This window comes from Emys orbicularis, chromosome 7 (genome assembly GCF_028017835.1).
Source record: "Emys orbicularis isolate rEmyOrb1 chromosome 7, rEmyOrb1.hap1, whole genome shotgun sequence".
NCBI lineage: Eukaryota > Metazoa > Chordata > Testudines > Emydidae > Emys > Emys orbicularis.
In genome coordinates, this window is record NC_088689.1 from 599652 (window position 1) to 616374 (window position 16723).

The window sequence follows — 16723 nt, forward strand, 5'->3', positions numbered from 1 at the left end:
GGGCAGCGCCGAGCCAGGGGCGACCCTCGTGGAGAGCTGGCTGGGGCCGATGGCAAATCTCCCCTTGACAAACGGGGCCGGGGCGTCACCCGTAACGTGCAACGTCCCATGGGCTGGGGCGAACGGAACCCCCAGCCCCGTCCGCTCTCGGCCGCTAACAATGAGGCGCTGGGGTTATTGCACCTGGTTTATTAACCCCCTCGCTCCTGCGCGGGCTGGCACGTACAGCGGATACAGAGTAGATACAGGGCCCGGCTCCCCGCGCGGCTGCCTCCCCCAGGCCCTGACACTTTGGCTTTAGACAAGCGAAGCTGCTTGGACGGTGCGGGGCTTCCAGCTCCATGCCCAGCCCTGCAGCGAGCCACCCAGAGCCGGGGGACGCGCTCGCCTCCCCGGCCGCCGCGGGGGACCACACAGGCTTTGGGCCGAGCCTGCTTCTGCCCTGCGGCCCCAACAGCTGCTGCGCCGGTCCCCCTCCCCCGCCCGGGGCACGGAGGAGCCGGGACAGGGGGCTCCGCCGAGCGCAGCGGCCGGCAGTTGCCCAGCCTGAGAGGCGGCTGGGCGCATCGCGCCGGCCGGTGCTTGCAGATCCCGCCCTGGGCGAAGCGGCGCTGAGGGCTGCGCGGGGCTCCAGTCTGCCTCTAGCGAGCAGCCTTCGGGCACCAGCCGGGGGCGGCGCGGTTCCCTGTCCTTCCCCGGGGCCTGCAGGCTGGATCCCGGAGCCACCAGGCTCCTTCCTGGCCCAGAGTGTCCGCCGCCCCGCGCGGCTACCAGGCCCGGATTCCCTGCAGAGCGCCCTGGCTGCAGGAGGGCCCCGCGGCGCCCTGGTGCAGGGGCTGGGCCGCGCCGCCGAACCCGCCCAGGCCGCCCATGTTCACGAAGGGCCCCGCGGCCGCGCCCGGGCTGCAGGCGGGCTGGCCACCCGCGGGGTAGCTGCAGCCGTAGCTGGCGTTGTAGGCGGCCGAGTTGCCGTAGCCGTAGGGCGGGAAGCCGCTGTAGGAGTAGGGCGCGTTGTAGGGCGAGCCGTAGCCCGGCGAGCCCCCGAGGCAGGGCTTCCCGTCTCGCACCAGCACCGGCACGGCCACCCGGCGCGGCGGCGGCGGCGCGGGGCCCAGCTCCAGCGACTTGTCCTGCCGCTGCCGCTTGCACTTGTAGCGCCGGTTCTGGAACCAGATCTTCACCTGCGTGGAGGTGAGCTTGAGGCTGCTGGCCAGATGCTCGCGCTCCGGCGCCGACAGGTAGCGCTGCTGCTTGAAGCGCCGCTCCAGCTCGAAGACCTGCGCCTGCGAGAAGAGAACGCGCGGCTTCCTGCGGCTCCGCGGCTTCGGCCTCTCCGCCTCCTCCGGCCTCTCCGCGGCGCCCGGCGGCTGCTTCAGGGCGCAGCGCTCTGCACGGGGGGAGAGGCAGGGTTAGGGCCTGGCCGGGGGAGCGGGGCCTCGCCCAAGGGGCAGCCCCAGCCCGAGTTCACGCCAGAGCCTGGTCCCGCCGCTGGGCACCTGGCCTCAGAACAGTCCCGCTGCAGGCCCGGCCTCGGCCCAGCGAGCGCCCCGGACCCAGCCCCCGGCCCGGGGAGGGGCAGCTGTCCCCGAGGACTGGTCTGTGGTCTGCCCGTGTGAGGGGAGTTGTGCGTGGGGGGGTTGTGCGGGATGTCCTGGGGGTGTGATCGTCTGGTGTGTGCTTACACGCGTGCACTGGGGTGTGTATTTCAGTGCCTGCCTGTGTGATCGCGGTGTTGCTGTATGCATAGGGTGGCTGTGTGTGTGTGAGAGAGAGATCACGGTGTTGCTGTACACCCAGTGGTTGTGTGTATGTGATCAGGTGTTGCTGTAGGCCCTGCATAGCTGTGTGTGTGATCACAGTGTTGCTATACACTCCAGTGGCTCTGTGTGTGTGTGTGATCAGGCGTTGCTGTAGGCCCTGGGTGGCTGTGTGTGTGATGCACCCCCAAGCTGTGTGTGTGACCAGGGCGGTGCAGTATTTCAGGGCGCTGTGCCCCGTGTGCTGCAGGGGCTGTGTCACTTTTCATGCCTCTGCAGGATCCCAGCTTGTGCGCGCAGGGGCAGTGGGAAAATTTGTAGAGTGGGGGGCTGAGAGCCATTGAACCAGACTGTAAACGGTATAGGATGAAACCACTTTCAGCCAGGGGTGCGGCAGCTCCCCCGCCCCACAGTTCCAGCCCCGTGTGTGTAGGGAACAGCGGGGGTTACAGCCTGGACCGGGTTACAGGGCCCGGCTCTGCCCAGGGGTTCCGGCCCCTCACGGCTGGCCGGGAAGCAGCTCCTGGCGGGTCCGAGCCCCTTGGGCAGCGGGGCAGTTTGGGGGAGTCTCTGCGCTCCAGGCTGAGCGTGGCCGCCCCAACTCATCCCCCCCTTGCCCGGCTCAGGCCGGCGGCAAAGAGCAAGACGCCCCCGCCTAGGCTGACATCCCCGCACGCCTCTGTTCTTCCCCAGGGCCCGCCCGCTTCTCCTCACGCACCCTGGAGCAGCGGGAGCCGCCAGATCCATTCGCCTGTCTCCTTCCCCTTCCTCGCCCGAGGCCTGGGCCCGCCGCGGGGCTGGGACCTTCCTGCGTTTCCACCGGGCCCTGTTCTGCCTCTCCGAGCAGCCTCCCGGAGCAGGAGCGGGCCCGGTCTGCGAGTTCCCGGCCCCGAGAACGGGGCGGCGGGTCGGATTCGGGCGCCACTTCAGCGAGCGGCGAGTGACAGTCCCGGGGCTGCCTCTGCCCACGGGGGGCGGCCGGGGCCGGGGCTCGCCCCGCGAGTTATTGTTCCTGTCACAGCGCGGTGCTACCAGCGCCAGGGTCAATCGGAACAGAGCCCGCCCGCCCCGCTGACCTCCCCACAGCACCCGGGCACCGCGGTGACCCCTGCCCCACGGACCTGCCTTCTGCGAGCAGGGGGGAGAAACTCGGGAAAAGACCCGCGCGGGGCGGACTCCGACTTCGCTCCTGCTGGGGGCGGCAGTGGTGGAGGAGCGCTATGGGGCGGATGAGGGCAGCGGTGGAGGAGCGCCATGGGGCGGATGGGGACCGGGGGCAGCGGTGGAGGAGAGCTATGGGGCGGATGAGGGCAGCGGTGGAGGAGCGCCATGGGGCGGACGGGGACCGGGGGCAGCGGTGGAGGAGCGCTATGGGGCGGATGAGGGCAGCGGTGGAGGAGCGCCATGGGGCGGATGGGGACCGGGGGCAGCGGTGGAGGAGAGCTATGGGGCGGATGAGGGCAGCGGTGGAGGAGCGCCATGGGGCGGACGGGGACCGGGGGCAGCGGTGGAGGAGCGCTATGGGGCGGATGGGGGCAGCGGGTGCTGCGCGTGACACAAAGTCCCGTTAGCCCTGCTGTGGGGTGATGATGGGGGGGGGGAAGTTGCAGGGGTCCCTTGTCCCTGCCCCGCGCCTGGTTAGCTCCGCATTGTTAACAGCGCGGCCGCGGGGTCGCTGCCCCCATACTCACTGGGGTCCCGATCCCCCGCAGGCTCCAGTTCGTCTCCCGGGCCATTGGGCTCACACGAGCCTCGCAGCACCGCCTGCACGTAGTTTTCCGGGGAGAGCCCCACGTCCCCTTGGCTCTCCGCCGCGGCCATGGAGCTCAGATAGGACAGCTTCTCCTCCTCCTCCTCTTCCTCCCCGTCGGAGAAGCGGGAGCCGTCGCCGGCCGCCAGCAGGCAGGCTGCCGAGTGGAAGTGCTGCTCCAGGTGGTGCTGCAGCTGGGCTCCATAGTGCGGCTCCTGCTGCTCCAGGTTGAGGATGTCTTTGACAGAGAAGGGGGTGGAGGTGACGGGGCTCGGTAACATCATCGGGGCAGCGCGAACAGCCAATAAACCCTGGGGGCGGTGCAGCGCCCTGCGCAGGGCCCGGCGGCGCTCCGGGGTGCTGGGGGGGCGCCGCGCCGCGCGCAGATAAACCAGGGGCCGCGCGCTCCTGGCTAAGTTGCCTCCATTAGCTCGGCACTGGGGGTCTGCGTTTTGTTACAGCCTCTGCGGGGACCAGCCAAGGGCTCGCGAGCCTCCTCTGTCCCGGGCCGGCACGTCACGGCGAGGAGGGGCCGGGGTCCTGTGGGCAGCCTCCCCATTGGAGGGTGGGGGTGGCTGAGCCGGCCCCCTGAGCCCCGGCCCGAGATCCGGCTGCCCTACCAGAAATAGCAATGTCTTAAGGGGAGGCTCTGGGGAGGCTGCTCCCAGGAGCGCGCCAGACCGGGCCTGGCACCCACCTGGCTGGGCAGAGGCTGCGGGACGGTGTGTGGGGGTCAGGGAGCCCCAGCTGTGCGGATCCCAGGGGTGCCCTGGACAAAGCCGGTGCTGCCACTGCTCATGTCAATGCTAAGTACATGTAGGTAGGTAGGCACATCACACAGCTTGCGCCGGGCCCGGGGAGCGCCCAGAGGCCCGGGGAGTGCGGGACGGTGCGCGGGGGTCTCCGCACAGGTCTCCCCAAGGGAATCGCTGTGAGAGAACAAGCCCCTGCCCTCTCCTGGGCCAGGGTCCCATTGGAAAGTAGCCAGAAGTGTCACTGAGCAGCGCCTACGGGCGGCGGCGGGTACGGCCCCGGCCTGTGCCGATTTCTGTCCTGCCCCGCACCCCTTCTCCCTGCCCGAGGGGTTCTCTCCTGGGCCTGCCTCCGGAGAAGGCGGCCACCCTGTCCCCCGCCTGGTAAACGCGCCCGCCGCTGCTCTGAGGAGCAGGAGCCCTGGGGCCGCAGCGGGTTCCCAGGCAGGCGAGGGCCTGCAGGGGCTGCGGGATCCCCGCCGAGATTCCCACCTGGGAGAACCCCACTCGCCTCCAGGAGACCGAAGCTGCGAAACGGCCAAAGGAGAGTTTTTAACAATAAAGGGCGAGATCCGGGCCCCACTGAAGTTAGTGGCAAACTCCCCGGGCCTGCGCCCCCCGCTGCTGTGAATTGGCCGGGCTCCATTGACTTGAATGGAGCTCTGCTGTTTTACATCGGCGGAGGATCTGCCCTAACCCCGCCGTGAGAGCAGGATGGGCCCAGAGAGTCCAGACGCCTGTTAACGCCGCAATCCAGAGCAGGACAGGAGCCAGACCCAGCACCGATCTCTGCTGCCGGCGCGGGCCGGGCTCGGCCTGGGAGTCGGAACCAGAGCAGCAACGGAAACCCCCAAACGAACCGAACTCTGCAGGGAAAGGCCGGGACGGCCCAGGACAGAGCCGTGTCCTTCCTCCCTTTTCCTTCTACGCACTCCCGGGGAAGCGAGAGCGTGTCCCGGCCTCCAGGGGAGATCGAGGCAAAGGGGGGCAGCCCGGCTGCTGAAAATAATGATTTCCCCGCAGCGAACCCTCCTGTGAATTATCGCGGCGAGCGGCCGATAACCCGCGCTCCGCAGCCCCGGCCACGGGTCCGATCCTGGCGCCCTTTGGAGGCAGCCGGGGAAGAAAGGCCCGAAAACGGGGAACGAGGAGCCCAGCTGTCCAGTCAACCCACCGGTGTTTACAGATGTTTAGGAAGAAAACGGGCTGTTCCTGGCCGGGCTGGGAGGCGGCGGGCCGGGACCCTGTCGCCGGGAGCTTTCGGTGTGTGCGGGGCAGGGCAGAACAAAAGGGAAAAGCGGAGGGGGGACAGTCGCCGCGGGGTTATTTCGTTTTAACGAACAATTGTGTTGCTCCGCAGGCCCGTGCGAATCGAAACGGGGAGGCCGAAAGCGGATCCCGCGGCGCCGGCGGACCTGGGCACGGACCGCGGGTCGCGTGAGTACCCCGCACACTCGGGGCTGCTCCGGGGGCCTCCCAGCCCCCCTGGCGCGCTGCCTTCCGCGCGTCGCCCCAGGCACTCGGGGAGGCGAATGGCGCCCGCCCGCCCCGGCGGCTGGTTCCGCAGGGTTCGGCTCCAGTTTTCTTTCTCCATCGGGTGTTCGTTTGTTTCCCGATTCGTCCCCTGTGGTTCCCGCGCCCCGGCCTCCGGCCCCGCTCGGTGTTTGCGGGCAAAGAAACTCGCCGCAGCCGGGGCAGTTCTGCGGTTTATTTACATGTCAAAGTTAAACCGATTTTAATTCCTGGGTCGCCGCCGTTTGAGCCCGTGCGAATGGGACACGGGGATGATCGCAGATAATTATCACTAATCTAGATCGAAAAGATTTCGATACAATAACTGACTAGAATTTATAATTTCCGCCGAAAACCTTTGGCCGCAAGAATCGATCGATAACAGAGTCCGCGAGAGACATTTCGCGGCGGTACCGGGCGGGGAGGGGCTGACGATTATTACGCACCGCCCGGCGCGCAGACGGTAACGATCAATCGCATCTTGTCAATAAATTCGATACTTATCGGGCGGCTCCCGCCAGCTCCTCCGCAGCGCGCTGCCGGGGAACAGCGACTGCTCCCAGGAGAGAGCCGCGTGTTCCCATTGGGTTCGCTGCCGAGGCGAGCTCACCCACCCCCAGCCCTGAGGCAGCGGCAGGGCCTACCTGGGGGCCCGATTCCTGCCTGGGAGCCGCTCCCTCTGCCTTGGCCGCCTCCACCGGGGTCGGGCTCCGCTGCCCGTTAACATGGTCTCGGCTTGGGAGGTTGCGGCTCCTAGGGGTGAAATCCCGGCCCTGCTGCCCCCCAGTGACTTCTATGGGGCCAGGATTTCGCCGGGAATCCGGCAAGGGCCGGCGAGGCTCCGCGTGTTCCCGCAGGGCCGCGCTGATCGGAGCAGGCCCTAGGGGGCGGGAGCCGTCCCCTGCTCCGCAGTTAACAGGCGGCCTGGAAAGGCCGGAGCGCCCTGACCCTGCGGGGGCCTGTGGCTGCGGGGCAAGGGGGTAGGTGGGGTTGCGGCTGGGGCAGGCGCACAGGCCCCAGCCGGGGTGAGCGCGGGAGCCGCAAGCAGGGTGGAGCGGGCGCCTGTGTCAAGCTGCCTCGGTGTGAGGGATGCGCAGGACCGCCCTGTGGCCTCCCGAGTGCCCCTGGCCTCCACCGCTCCCACGCGTGTTCCCCCGAAGCTCCTGGACTTTCCCGCGCAGCTCCCAAAAGCGGGATCACGGCGCTGCGGGGTCCGGGAGTCCTTCACCGCAGTGACCCCCGGCTGGTTTGTCCTTGGGGCGGCTCACCCCCCCCCCCCGACACTCAGCGGGGCGAGGAATCTCCACAGGCAGGCCGGGGGCGCTTTCCTTCCCCGTGGCTGCGCTGGGGGTCGGTAGCCCCTGCCCCGGGCGAGCCCTGCCCGCGGCCTGTCGCCCATACGATCCCGTCTCCCCTGTACCCTCGATCAATGGCGCCTAGCGGTGCTCGGGCCGCCCGGGGAGCGGACCCGGCCTCTCTGCTCCCGGGGTCTGCAGAGAGCTGGGCGCCACCGGGCCCGCGCCGGGTGGTTCGTGGCCTTTAACCCAGGAGCTGTTCGGCCTCCTAGGCCCTCAGCTCCCCCCGCCCCGGCCCGCTGGAGACTGGGGCCTACTCCCCGTAAAAGGCCTGAATCCCTGGGCCCAGCCGGCACTGGGTAGGAGTCCCACGGAGGCCCAGCTCCCTGTCCCCGAGCCTGGCGCGATGGGGATAGCGGGCAGTGGAGGCCTGCGCCTCTCCCCGCGTGGCCTCTCCGCGGGAGAACAGGGGGGTTAAAATCACCCTCCTCAGCGCCAGGCCTGTTCCCAGGCCGTGCGGATCTCACCAAGCGCAGCCTCCCCCTGCCCGGCCGCTGCAGCGCCCCGCGCCCGTCTCTGGGCATGGGGCTCTCCCGGGCCAGGCCCAGCCGCCCAGCGACTCTCCCGTGTCCCCCAGCTGCTGCTCACTTTAACCTCCCTGTTTTTTTTAAATCAGGTTTTAGCTTAAATCCGCCCCCAGCGCCCCGTCCCAGCCCTGCGCTGCTCTACCCGGGCCAGGCGGACGCTGCAGTCGGTTAGTGTCAATATTAACGCTGTTACAAGCCGCCCTGGGGCAGGCTGCGCAGCCCCTGGGCACGGCTGGGGATGCCCCGGGCGGGGGGCACCTGTCCCGGCGTTTCACCCCCCTCCTGCTGGCAGCGCCCCAGCCCCCTTCGCTCCCCCGTGGCGTCCGCCCCGCACCCAGTACGGCAGGCTCCGCTGCAGCCGCGCGGAGAAGGGCCCAGGCCCTGCTGGGGCGGGCGGCGCAGGCGGCTCGGGGTTAATGGAGTTTCCCGCGGGCTGTTTCCCCGGTCGGGACCCACTTCCCCTAGCGCCGGGACGGTCTGATTCGGCCGGGTGCAGAGCAGTGGAGGGACTGGACGGATCCGCTCGGGGCCGGTTCAGCGGGTGGATGGACCCCAACGGCCGCTTTTCTTATGAACCCTAAATCGCAGCGGCTGGGCCCGGCGGGCAGGGAGTGAGTGGCCCGGCGAGGGAGTGACTCCTCTGTAGGTTAACCTAAAAAAATGCCCAAGCCCGAGAATGCAGCAATGGGGCGAGCTGCACAGAGCCACCAGGGAGGGGGACGGATCCGCTGGAGGGGCCGGGTGTGCGCAGACCGAGGGCGGACTGTAGGGACCCACTGGGGTGGGCTGTACACGGGGCTGGACGGACCCAGGGATTCGAGCAAGCGAGTTACTAAGCGGGCAGGTTGAGCCGTCCTGCCCGGAGCTCCCGGGGAGCCGATTCATTCAGCTCGATCCAGCAGCGGCGGCTCCCCGGAGCCCGGTTGCTCCCGCCGTGGGGTCATCGCAGGCGGCTCCACCAAGGCCGGGTCCTACCCGCCTCCCCCAGGACTTGTGCCCGGCCCTGGCTGGCGACGCAGAGGCGGCTGAGCGCTGGGCGGGGATTCTAGTTCCTTCCACCCCGGAGCGGTCCCCCCGGAGCGGCGGAGCGGGCCCGGCCGGGACAGGAGTTCGCTCCGCCGGCTCAGCGGTGACGTTTCTCCCCCGGGGTGAAAAGTGGGATAAAAAACTACGATTGATCCGGGCCGGAGCCGGGGGCTTCCCTTTGTACCCAGCGTGCCTAGGGACCCGGCCCCTGGGGAAAGGGGCTTGGGACGCCGCGGGCACCCGGCCCCGGGGAAACCCCATCCGCTGCTGCTCGTCCTTCCCCAGGAGTTGGCCTTATTGGAAATCCCGCCCGGCCCGAGTCCCCAAAACGCCCAAATAAGGGAAAGGGAGCGCGGCGCGGGGGAGGGGAAGCGCGGCGCGGGGCAGTCACACGAGCCCCGGCCCGGGCCCCGAATCTCCTGCTGCCGCCCCGAGTCCCAGGCAGGGGCCGGATCCTGCGCCCGCCCCCTGAGGCAGCTCTTAGACCTGGCCCGAAAGGGGTATGAGCCCGAGGGAGCGCGGCCCCGCCCCGGCTGCGGGGAGCCGCAGGGTAACATGCTGCAGGAGAAGACCGGAGGCTGAGCCTGGCTGCCACAGACGCCGCCCTGACCAGTCCGTTGGGCTGGGCCCGGAGACAGCGCAGGTGTCAGGGTCCTTGGAGCGCGCGGGGGGCCCGCGGGGGACGGACAAAGGCTGGGACCGGGGCTGCGCCGGCGCTCGGGAGCCGAGGGAAGCTCCGCGGGGCCTGCCGGGGTGTGTCCGCCTTGCCTGGCCCGGGACCCCTGGAACAAGCAGGGGCCGGGCGGGCGCAGGCGTGGCTGAGTCTGTTCCGGGCTCTGCCACTCACCTGCGGACCCCACCCCCGTGTGTGTTTCCTCTCCAGCCTCCGCCTCGCCTAGACTGGAAACTCGGTGGGGCAGGCGGCGGTGAGCGCAGCGCCCCTCAGGCTGGGCTCCGCTTCCCGGGCCGCCACTGGCCCTGCACAAGTCATGGATAAACGCCCAGCGGCGCCAGGGGCCCCTGCGCTGCGCTTGGGAGCCATGAAGAATCGCAGCGCGTTGGCGGGGGGCTCTGGCTAAGGGGATATAGGGGGCTCTGTAGAAGGAGGGCGCAGGTGAGAGGGAAGGGGGCGGCCAATAAGGGAAGTTGGGGGTCCCGGTGTTGGGCGTGTCCCTGGCTGTGAGGACCAGGACGTGGGTTTCTTACGCTCCCGCCAGTTTGGTCCCGGGGCTTTCCCCGCCTGCCGGGCCAGGGCGCTATTAATGGTTATTTTATTTATATCATTAGCGGCGCCCGCTGCGCTCTGTTTACAGCGCGGCCTTGTTGTCCCAGCCGCTTCTCCGCTCTGTTTAGACAGGGGATTATTGTAATGGATGGGCCTCGCTCTGCGGATGCTGCGCCCGGAGCCAAGACCCAGCAAACAGCCCGGGGGGGCCTCCCAGCAGCGGAGGCGCTGGAGACCCCGGGGGAGGCGCTGGCGCCGAGAGGAGAACGTTTCCCTTTCTGCAGGAGCCCGGGGCTCAGGGTGCCGGGTTCGCAGGCCGGCGCCCCCCCGGGCACAGCCCGGCTGCAGAGCCCGCTGCCGGGGAGATGGGCTTTCCCAGGCGGGGCTGCTAATTGCTCCATTAGTGTCCGGGGGCTGAGTGCAGCCGGGAGGCCCCGCGCTAATGGCTGTAAACAAACAAACACATTAATCCCGCGCTGTCTCCAGCTCCGGTCCGAGGCCTTTGATCTTCGCCTGTCCCGGCCGGCGGGACGCACCGGAGCCGCCTCATTGTCCCGTAATCCCGATCGCCGCCCCCCGGCTGCGGGGACCCGGGTGGCAGGAGGAAATCCAGGGGGGGCTCTAGCCGGAGCAACACCGGGCTGAGGGCCAGGGCTGTGTCTCTTCACCCGCGGCTAATCTGCCTCCAGCCAGGTCTTGGCTGGGCTCCCGCATCAGCCGCCGGCGGCCCCTGGGCGAGTGACCCCCTGAGGGGGCGCCTGCCACGGACACTGCGCGTAGCCCGCTCGGGGGCACCGCCCCGCGCCCTAGCATTGCCGCTTGCGCGCTCAAGCGCCCGCCCGGCGTTGGTCTGCAGGGGGCAGGGGGAGCCCCGCTGCCAACCCGGGGTGTGCGCGCCACGGTGCAGCTGCTGGGCGCCGAGAGCAGCTCCCTGACCCCCGCGGGCTCGCACGGAGCCTCGGGGCCGGGAGCAGAAACCCGCAGCTGAGACTAACGTGTGGGATGGAGGAAAAGGGGGCGCCTGGTGTGACGGGCGGGAGAGCTGCGTGCAGCCTCCTTTGCTCCCCGGCCTGGCCCCAGCACTCCCCTCCTGTTTGTTACAGCCCCGTGCCGAGACGTGTGTGGGATGGGCCCGCCTGACCCCTTGGGGCGGAGACCCCGGCAGGGTGCGCCCGGGACCCACAGGGCCCCCGCAGAGTGACGCCCGGCAGGGGACTGCTGCGGGTACCCGGCCAGGCCCGTTTTCCCGGCGCTGCCCCCGCCAGCTCTATTTACACAGAGCCTGCCCTTGTGTAAACGCTCCCGCTCCAGCGTTTATCTCAGGGCCCGTCTGTTTCTCGTTCTCTGTCATCCGCGGCCCGATGACAAATGGGCCCTTCCCACGGGCTCTGGCCCGCTGATTTATGTGGGAACCGCAGGGACCGGGGTCCCTGGGACGCCCCCAAACGGCGCTTCCCCTTCCCCGGCGAGCTCCGGGACCCCGGCACGCAGCTGCCTCCATGGGTGAGAAGTGGGTGGATATAGCCGGGACCTTGGCACCCCACCCCGATGGGGGCCCTGTCTCTCCCCAGCCCCCGCTCTGCCCCTTCGCCACGTGCCCCGAGGCCGCCCAGGAATCGATCCCTCTCCCTGCCCCCTGCTCTGACCCGGGCAGCGAGGGGCTCCAGCCCACCCTTCCTGCGCGCCGACTCCCGCCTTCCCTTCCCCGCAGCACCCACAGCGCTCGGCGCAGGACGGGGGGCTTCGGGCATCCCGCCGCCGGCGCTTCACTGTCACCTGCCCCAGCCCGACACCGGTGCAACAGCCGCAGGGTTAGTGCGCGACGGCTCGGCCAATCAGCCAGCAGTACGGCCGGCTCCAGCTCATTTGCATATTTAATTGGCTGCGGCTTGGAGCCGCAGGGTTTGTACCTTCCGCGCGCTCGACCCCCGGATCTCTGGGGCTGCGTCTGGGCCCAGCCGGGCGCTCGCTGGGAGCGTAACCGGCCCCTGGCTGCGGCGGGACCGGCCTGGCTCCTTGTTCTGTTCCCGCGGGCTCAGCGCCCCTAATGATCTTTGCCGGTCCCAGCCGCGTCCTGGGCTACCTGGGGCTGCCCCGAGCGAGCCCAGCGCAGGGCCCAGTTCCCCAGCCTGGTTCGAGGCGGGCTCAGCCCCCGACCCTGTCTGCCCGCGCCCCCCGCATTGCCCCATTGCTGGGACGCGTGTGGCCGCGGTGCTCAGGTCCCTGTCTGCTCTCCAGGCCTGGCGCTGCTCCGCGCCCTAGTCCCTGTGTTAAGCCCGCGGCGCAGCCCCAGGAGAGCCCGGGTGTGGGGCGCGGTGCGGTAGCCGCCCCGCCGTGCGCCCGGGGCGGGGCAGAGCAGGTGGCGGCGGGGCTGCTGGAGAGCGCTCAGCGCTGGGACTCCGGGCCCCCCATGTGCTCCCGGGGCGCTGGGCCCTGGATGTGCTGCCCACAGGATCCCTAGGGAGCAGCGTGAGCAGACGATCGCCCCACGGGCCTGTCCCAGGTGTGCAGCCGCTGCAGCCGAGGCTCTGATGTTCCCCCTCCCTCGTGTGTGAATGACTCTCCCGTCCTTGGCCACAGGGGCCAGGCTGAGGTTTTGGACGAAGGCGGCGGGAGCTGCTGAGGTGGCCCCCTGCAGAGTGGGGCCCGGGCCTTGTCCGGGCGCGGCTCCGGGCCGAGGGACGGTCTGGGCTTCTCAGGAGGTAGCGGGCTGCCTTTGGGACTGGCCTCCTGCCTGCGAAGCACTGACAGTCACCAGCAGCCCGGTGCACAGCGGGGGGGGGGGGGGGCTGGAGCAGGGTGTACAGTGGGGGGCTGGGAGCCATTGAACCAGACTGGAACCCCTGGATATGATGGAAACCACTTCCAGCCAGGGGGTGCAGCAGGCCCCCCCCCCAGTTCCAGCACCTCTGGCACAGGGGTTGACACGAACCTCCCGGGCACCAAGGCGTCTCTGGCTTTGCCAGGCAGGTGGCAGGAGAAAGGCCGTTGTAACGGCCCAACCTTTAAAGGCATCAGGATGGGCTGTCACCCCCGGCGAGCCTGCCAGGCCTGGGCAACGACCCGTCCCTAGTTCGGATAGCTGGAGTGCCATGGGGCTGCGGTCCTTAAAGCCCCGCGCCTCACTGCGTCGGTGCAAAGCCCACGCCCAGAGCCAGAGAGTGGCTCCTTCTCCGCGCCTTGGTTTGCTGGTGCCAGGGATGGGAGGAGAAGGGCACGGGAGACGCTCCAGTGAGAACGAAAATAGCCCACCCTTGCAGCAGCCTGGAGTAGTAGTGCTAGACGGAGGGCTTGGGGAAGGGGACACCGAAGCAAAGCTGACAGGGGCTGTAGAGATAAAATTTCTGCAGACGAGGGGTTGCTGTAGGAAGCAGTGACATCATCACACTACACGGCATTAGGTCAGAGATGCCTCATCCACGGCACCCGTCTGGGCGTGGGGAAGTGCAGAGCCGGAACCTGAGGTCGGGGTAGGTCTGAACGCTGCTGAGGACCCGGTCTCCAAGTGGGCAACCGGTAACAGGTACAGAGCGCAAAGGAGCCATTGGCCCCATGGGATATTCCTGCTCGCCCTTGGTCCGAGGCTGTCCCGGGGCTGGGGGCATTACACAGGCGAGATCCCCTCTTGTTAGTGGGTTAGTTCAACGTTCGTTTTAAACGGCGCACAACACATGGAGCAGCAACAGAATCACACCTCGCAAATCGCATTTTCTCACCAAGGAATTCCAGCTGACTTCCTCACAGATCATAGCCCCACTCATCAGCGGCTGAGTGCAGAAATCCTCTCCCATGTGCTTGCTCTGCAGTCAAATGAACAAGCAGAACACTCCGTATAAACTGCGAAGAACCTGGGGTTTAGAAACCTTTCTGGATTCAAGCCATCGATATTCAACCTTGTTAGAAAATCACAGCGCAACACGTAAAGTACAGGGACAACCGGCTCCATCATTGTCCTCAGCCAGTGACAAATGTTCTGTCGCAAAACCTCAGGGAGAGCTATGGGGTTGGGGAAGAGCAGATCAGTCGTTACAGATGCTCAACATTTAAGTTACTTTTTCTACAAAGTTTTCTGAAAGAACATGCATATTTGAGTTTCGTTTGAAAATTTTCACTCCTGCCTGTCCCAGTTTTCCATGAAAAAGTTGAAATTAAATATTTTGAAATAAACAATGTTTTTTTCATTTTCAGGAATTAATTTCCCCCTTCCCACTCTTTTTTAATCCCCTCCCACCCCTTTTTACCCCAAGGAGGAAAAAAACATAAAAAGTGGGACAATTTAAACAAAAACTTTTCTTTACACTTTTCCAGTGGGGGAAAAAGGTGGAAGGGGTGGGAGAGGAAAGCAGGGGAAATTATTTTACATTTATTTTGACATTTTCCCTTTTTTCCACTGCTAATGGGTGTGTTTGGGAGGGCAACACATGAGACAACTCACATTTTATTGTTTTCACACTTTTCCAATTAGAAAAAATAAAAAGAGAAAACGTGATTTTTTTCACTCTCTCTAATATTTTGGTCCCTTCCCCTTTCTGGGATGGGATCTGGGGAGTAGGGGGAGACTGAAAAACTGAAAGAAAGTTGGGATTCTCCCATGGATTTGAAACAACAAATTTCAAACACTTTACAAATTTTTGGATTTTCTTTCAGGAAATTTTAATTTCAATTTTTTTCTGAATTTTTTTGTTCACAAAAAATTGTTTTAACCTAAACTGTACTCTTTGAGAACAAAAGTGTGCATCTAAAAAGTTGATGATCCCCACTAGCCATTCAGGGGCAAATCCTCTGCCCCAGCACCTGGTCCCCGAGCCCGGTGGGGGAGAGGGAGGGGAGACAGGAATCCTTGCCCAGGTCACAGAGCAGTTGTGGATCTGCTCCATGGAGGCTGCTGTAGCCTGAAGGAGGCCCCTGGGCGGAGGGAAAGATGGGAAGATTGGCCTAGTAGTAGATGTCCTGGCTCCACCCCTCCCTTCCCTTCCCCTGACTCTGAAGCCTTGCTCCCCGCTACCCCCTGGGCTGAGCCATGCCGGGAGCTTGCCTTTAGCAAGGCTCTGCACCAAGGCAGGAGTGATCCCTGCCTCTAGCCCCCTATGTGTGCCAAGTAAACACACTGGTTCTACTGTCACGGAAACTGCTCAGGCCAGGGAGGAGGGGCCTGGATTTGCCCCAAGAGATCACATTTTTTGTATTTCCTGGGAAAACTTACTATTAATGTGGTTTTTTTTCTATTTGATTGAATACCAGGAAAACATTCCCATTTGTCTCTGGAGTGAATTTTCCTCCCTTCTCAGATTGGCTAATTTATTTTTTGTTTGGAGACATTTTCAGTGACTAATGTTTTGAGAATACACCCCAAAATGAACCACTAGCCAGAAAACATATTTTGTTGAGGGTGAGATCTCCGGATCTGATCTGAAGGGGCGCTGGTCACCTGTGAGCCTCCGCTGAAGTCAGCACTCAGCATTTCACGGAGCAAGAGCAGTTCATGCCAGAACTGTGGGGTGACGGATCATTTATAGTCAGGGAAGTTTGGTAGATCTAAACTCCAAAGGGAAAAGTACATACAAGATAAAATACAACTATATTCCAGTGCAGGCTGGGACCTCTGAAATTCAGGCAGACCTGACACATCAAGCTGAATTGGGAGCCAAATCACGGGAGTGGGCAAAGGTCACACTGTGTCTGAGCCAATGCAGGATAGGAAATGCCTGTGCCAAGGACTGATGCTGCTGTTTTTATAGGGCATCTTTCATGCACAATGTCCATTCAGGCTTCCCAGAGTTCCCCCACTGCAGAATACAGCCCTGGAATTATGGACTATTAAAGGAGAGTAAAACTATTCCTCCTCTGAAGGAAAATCTCCAATCAATCACATTTTACTGCTCGTTAGATAGGAGCGCTGCAGCTGGGCCCCCGCTGGCAGACACCGCCAGATACCAACACACATGCAGGGGGAAAACCTGCAGCCATTCACTTAAATCCTTTGTTCATGTTTGAAAGGCCAATGCTGCACACTGGTGTCTGTTCAGAGGTTAAGAACTATGGCTGCAATTGTCCCTGAGCAGCATGAGGCCTGTGCACCATCTAAACCCATAGGCCTATGTCCCACTCACATCCCATTTAATCTCATAGGGACTGCTCACGTGGCAGGATCGGGCCCTGGATTTGTATCTCTTGTAAAGAACAGACCAATTAAAATTAAGCCAATTAAATTTTAACAGGTCTGGTGAGCCTTTTATTGCTTAATAAACACTGAGGTTTAACTCTGTCAGAGTTTGCTGTGTGTATACATCACGGAACGAATTCTTGCTGTCCATGTGGCTTGGTGCTTCCTTTCCCAAGACCTCCCTGTCTGCTCGTTTGGGTTCATCTTTCTGATGGGTCTATGGTGCTGGGAGAGCAACTGCAATTCGGCTTTCTGTCTAGTTCAAGGCCTGCTGCTTTCTGTGTCTGTCTGTGTCTTGGAGGTGGATTCATCTGAGGGAGGGTTGTCCCAGGGAGAGTCTCCTTGAGTTGTTTGGTCACTTTTCGCACTCTTATTCTCTTGAGAGGCTTGAAATGCTCCCCAGGTTACCTACTCTCACACATGCATGCGTGTGATGTGACAGCAGCTGTGCGGCGCATATACATGCTGGGTGGTGGCCCAGGCCCCATCTTGGAAACAAAGCAGATAAGCTCCATTTGCTTAGGGGAGCTGCTTGGGAGTTCAGGGTCATCACTTCTCCTGTTGCTTAATCAAGATCCTGGGGACTGCCAAGTTCATTTGTTGACATGTGGGTGAGGTTACACTTTGCGTTGCTTAACCTGGTGTGGCAAAGTGGC

General features: G+C 64.7%; 1 protein-coding gene across 1 annotated transcript; it reads right to left on the reverse strand.

The window, feature by feature from the left end:
- Positions 1-767: 767 nt before the first annotated feature.
- NKX2-3 (NK2 homeobox 3) lies at positions 768-3791 on the reverse strand. Its single transcript, XM_065408158.1, has 2 exons — positions 3449-3791; positions 768-1387 (listed from the first exon to the last, which is right to left on the reverse strand). The coding sequence occupies exons 1-2, from the start codon at positions 3789-3791 to the stop codon at positions 768-770; spliced, it is 963 nt and encodes a 320-aa protein (XP_065264230.1).
- Positions 3792-16723: the final 12932 nt, after the last annotated feature.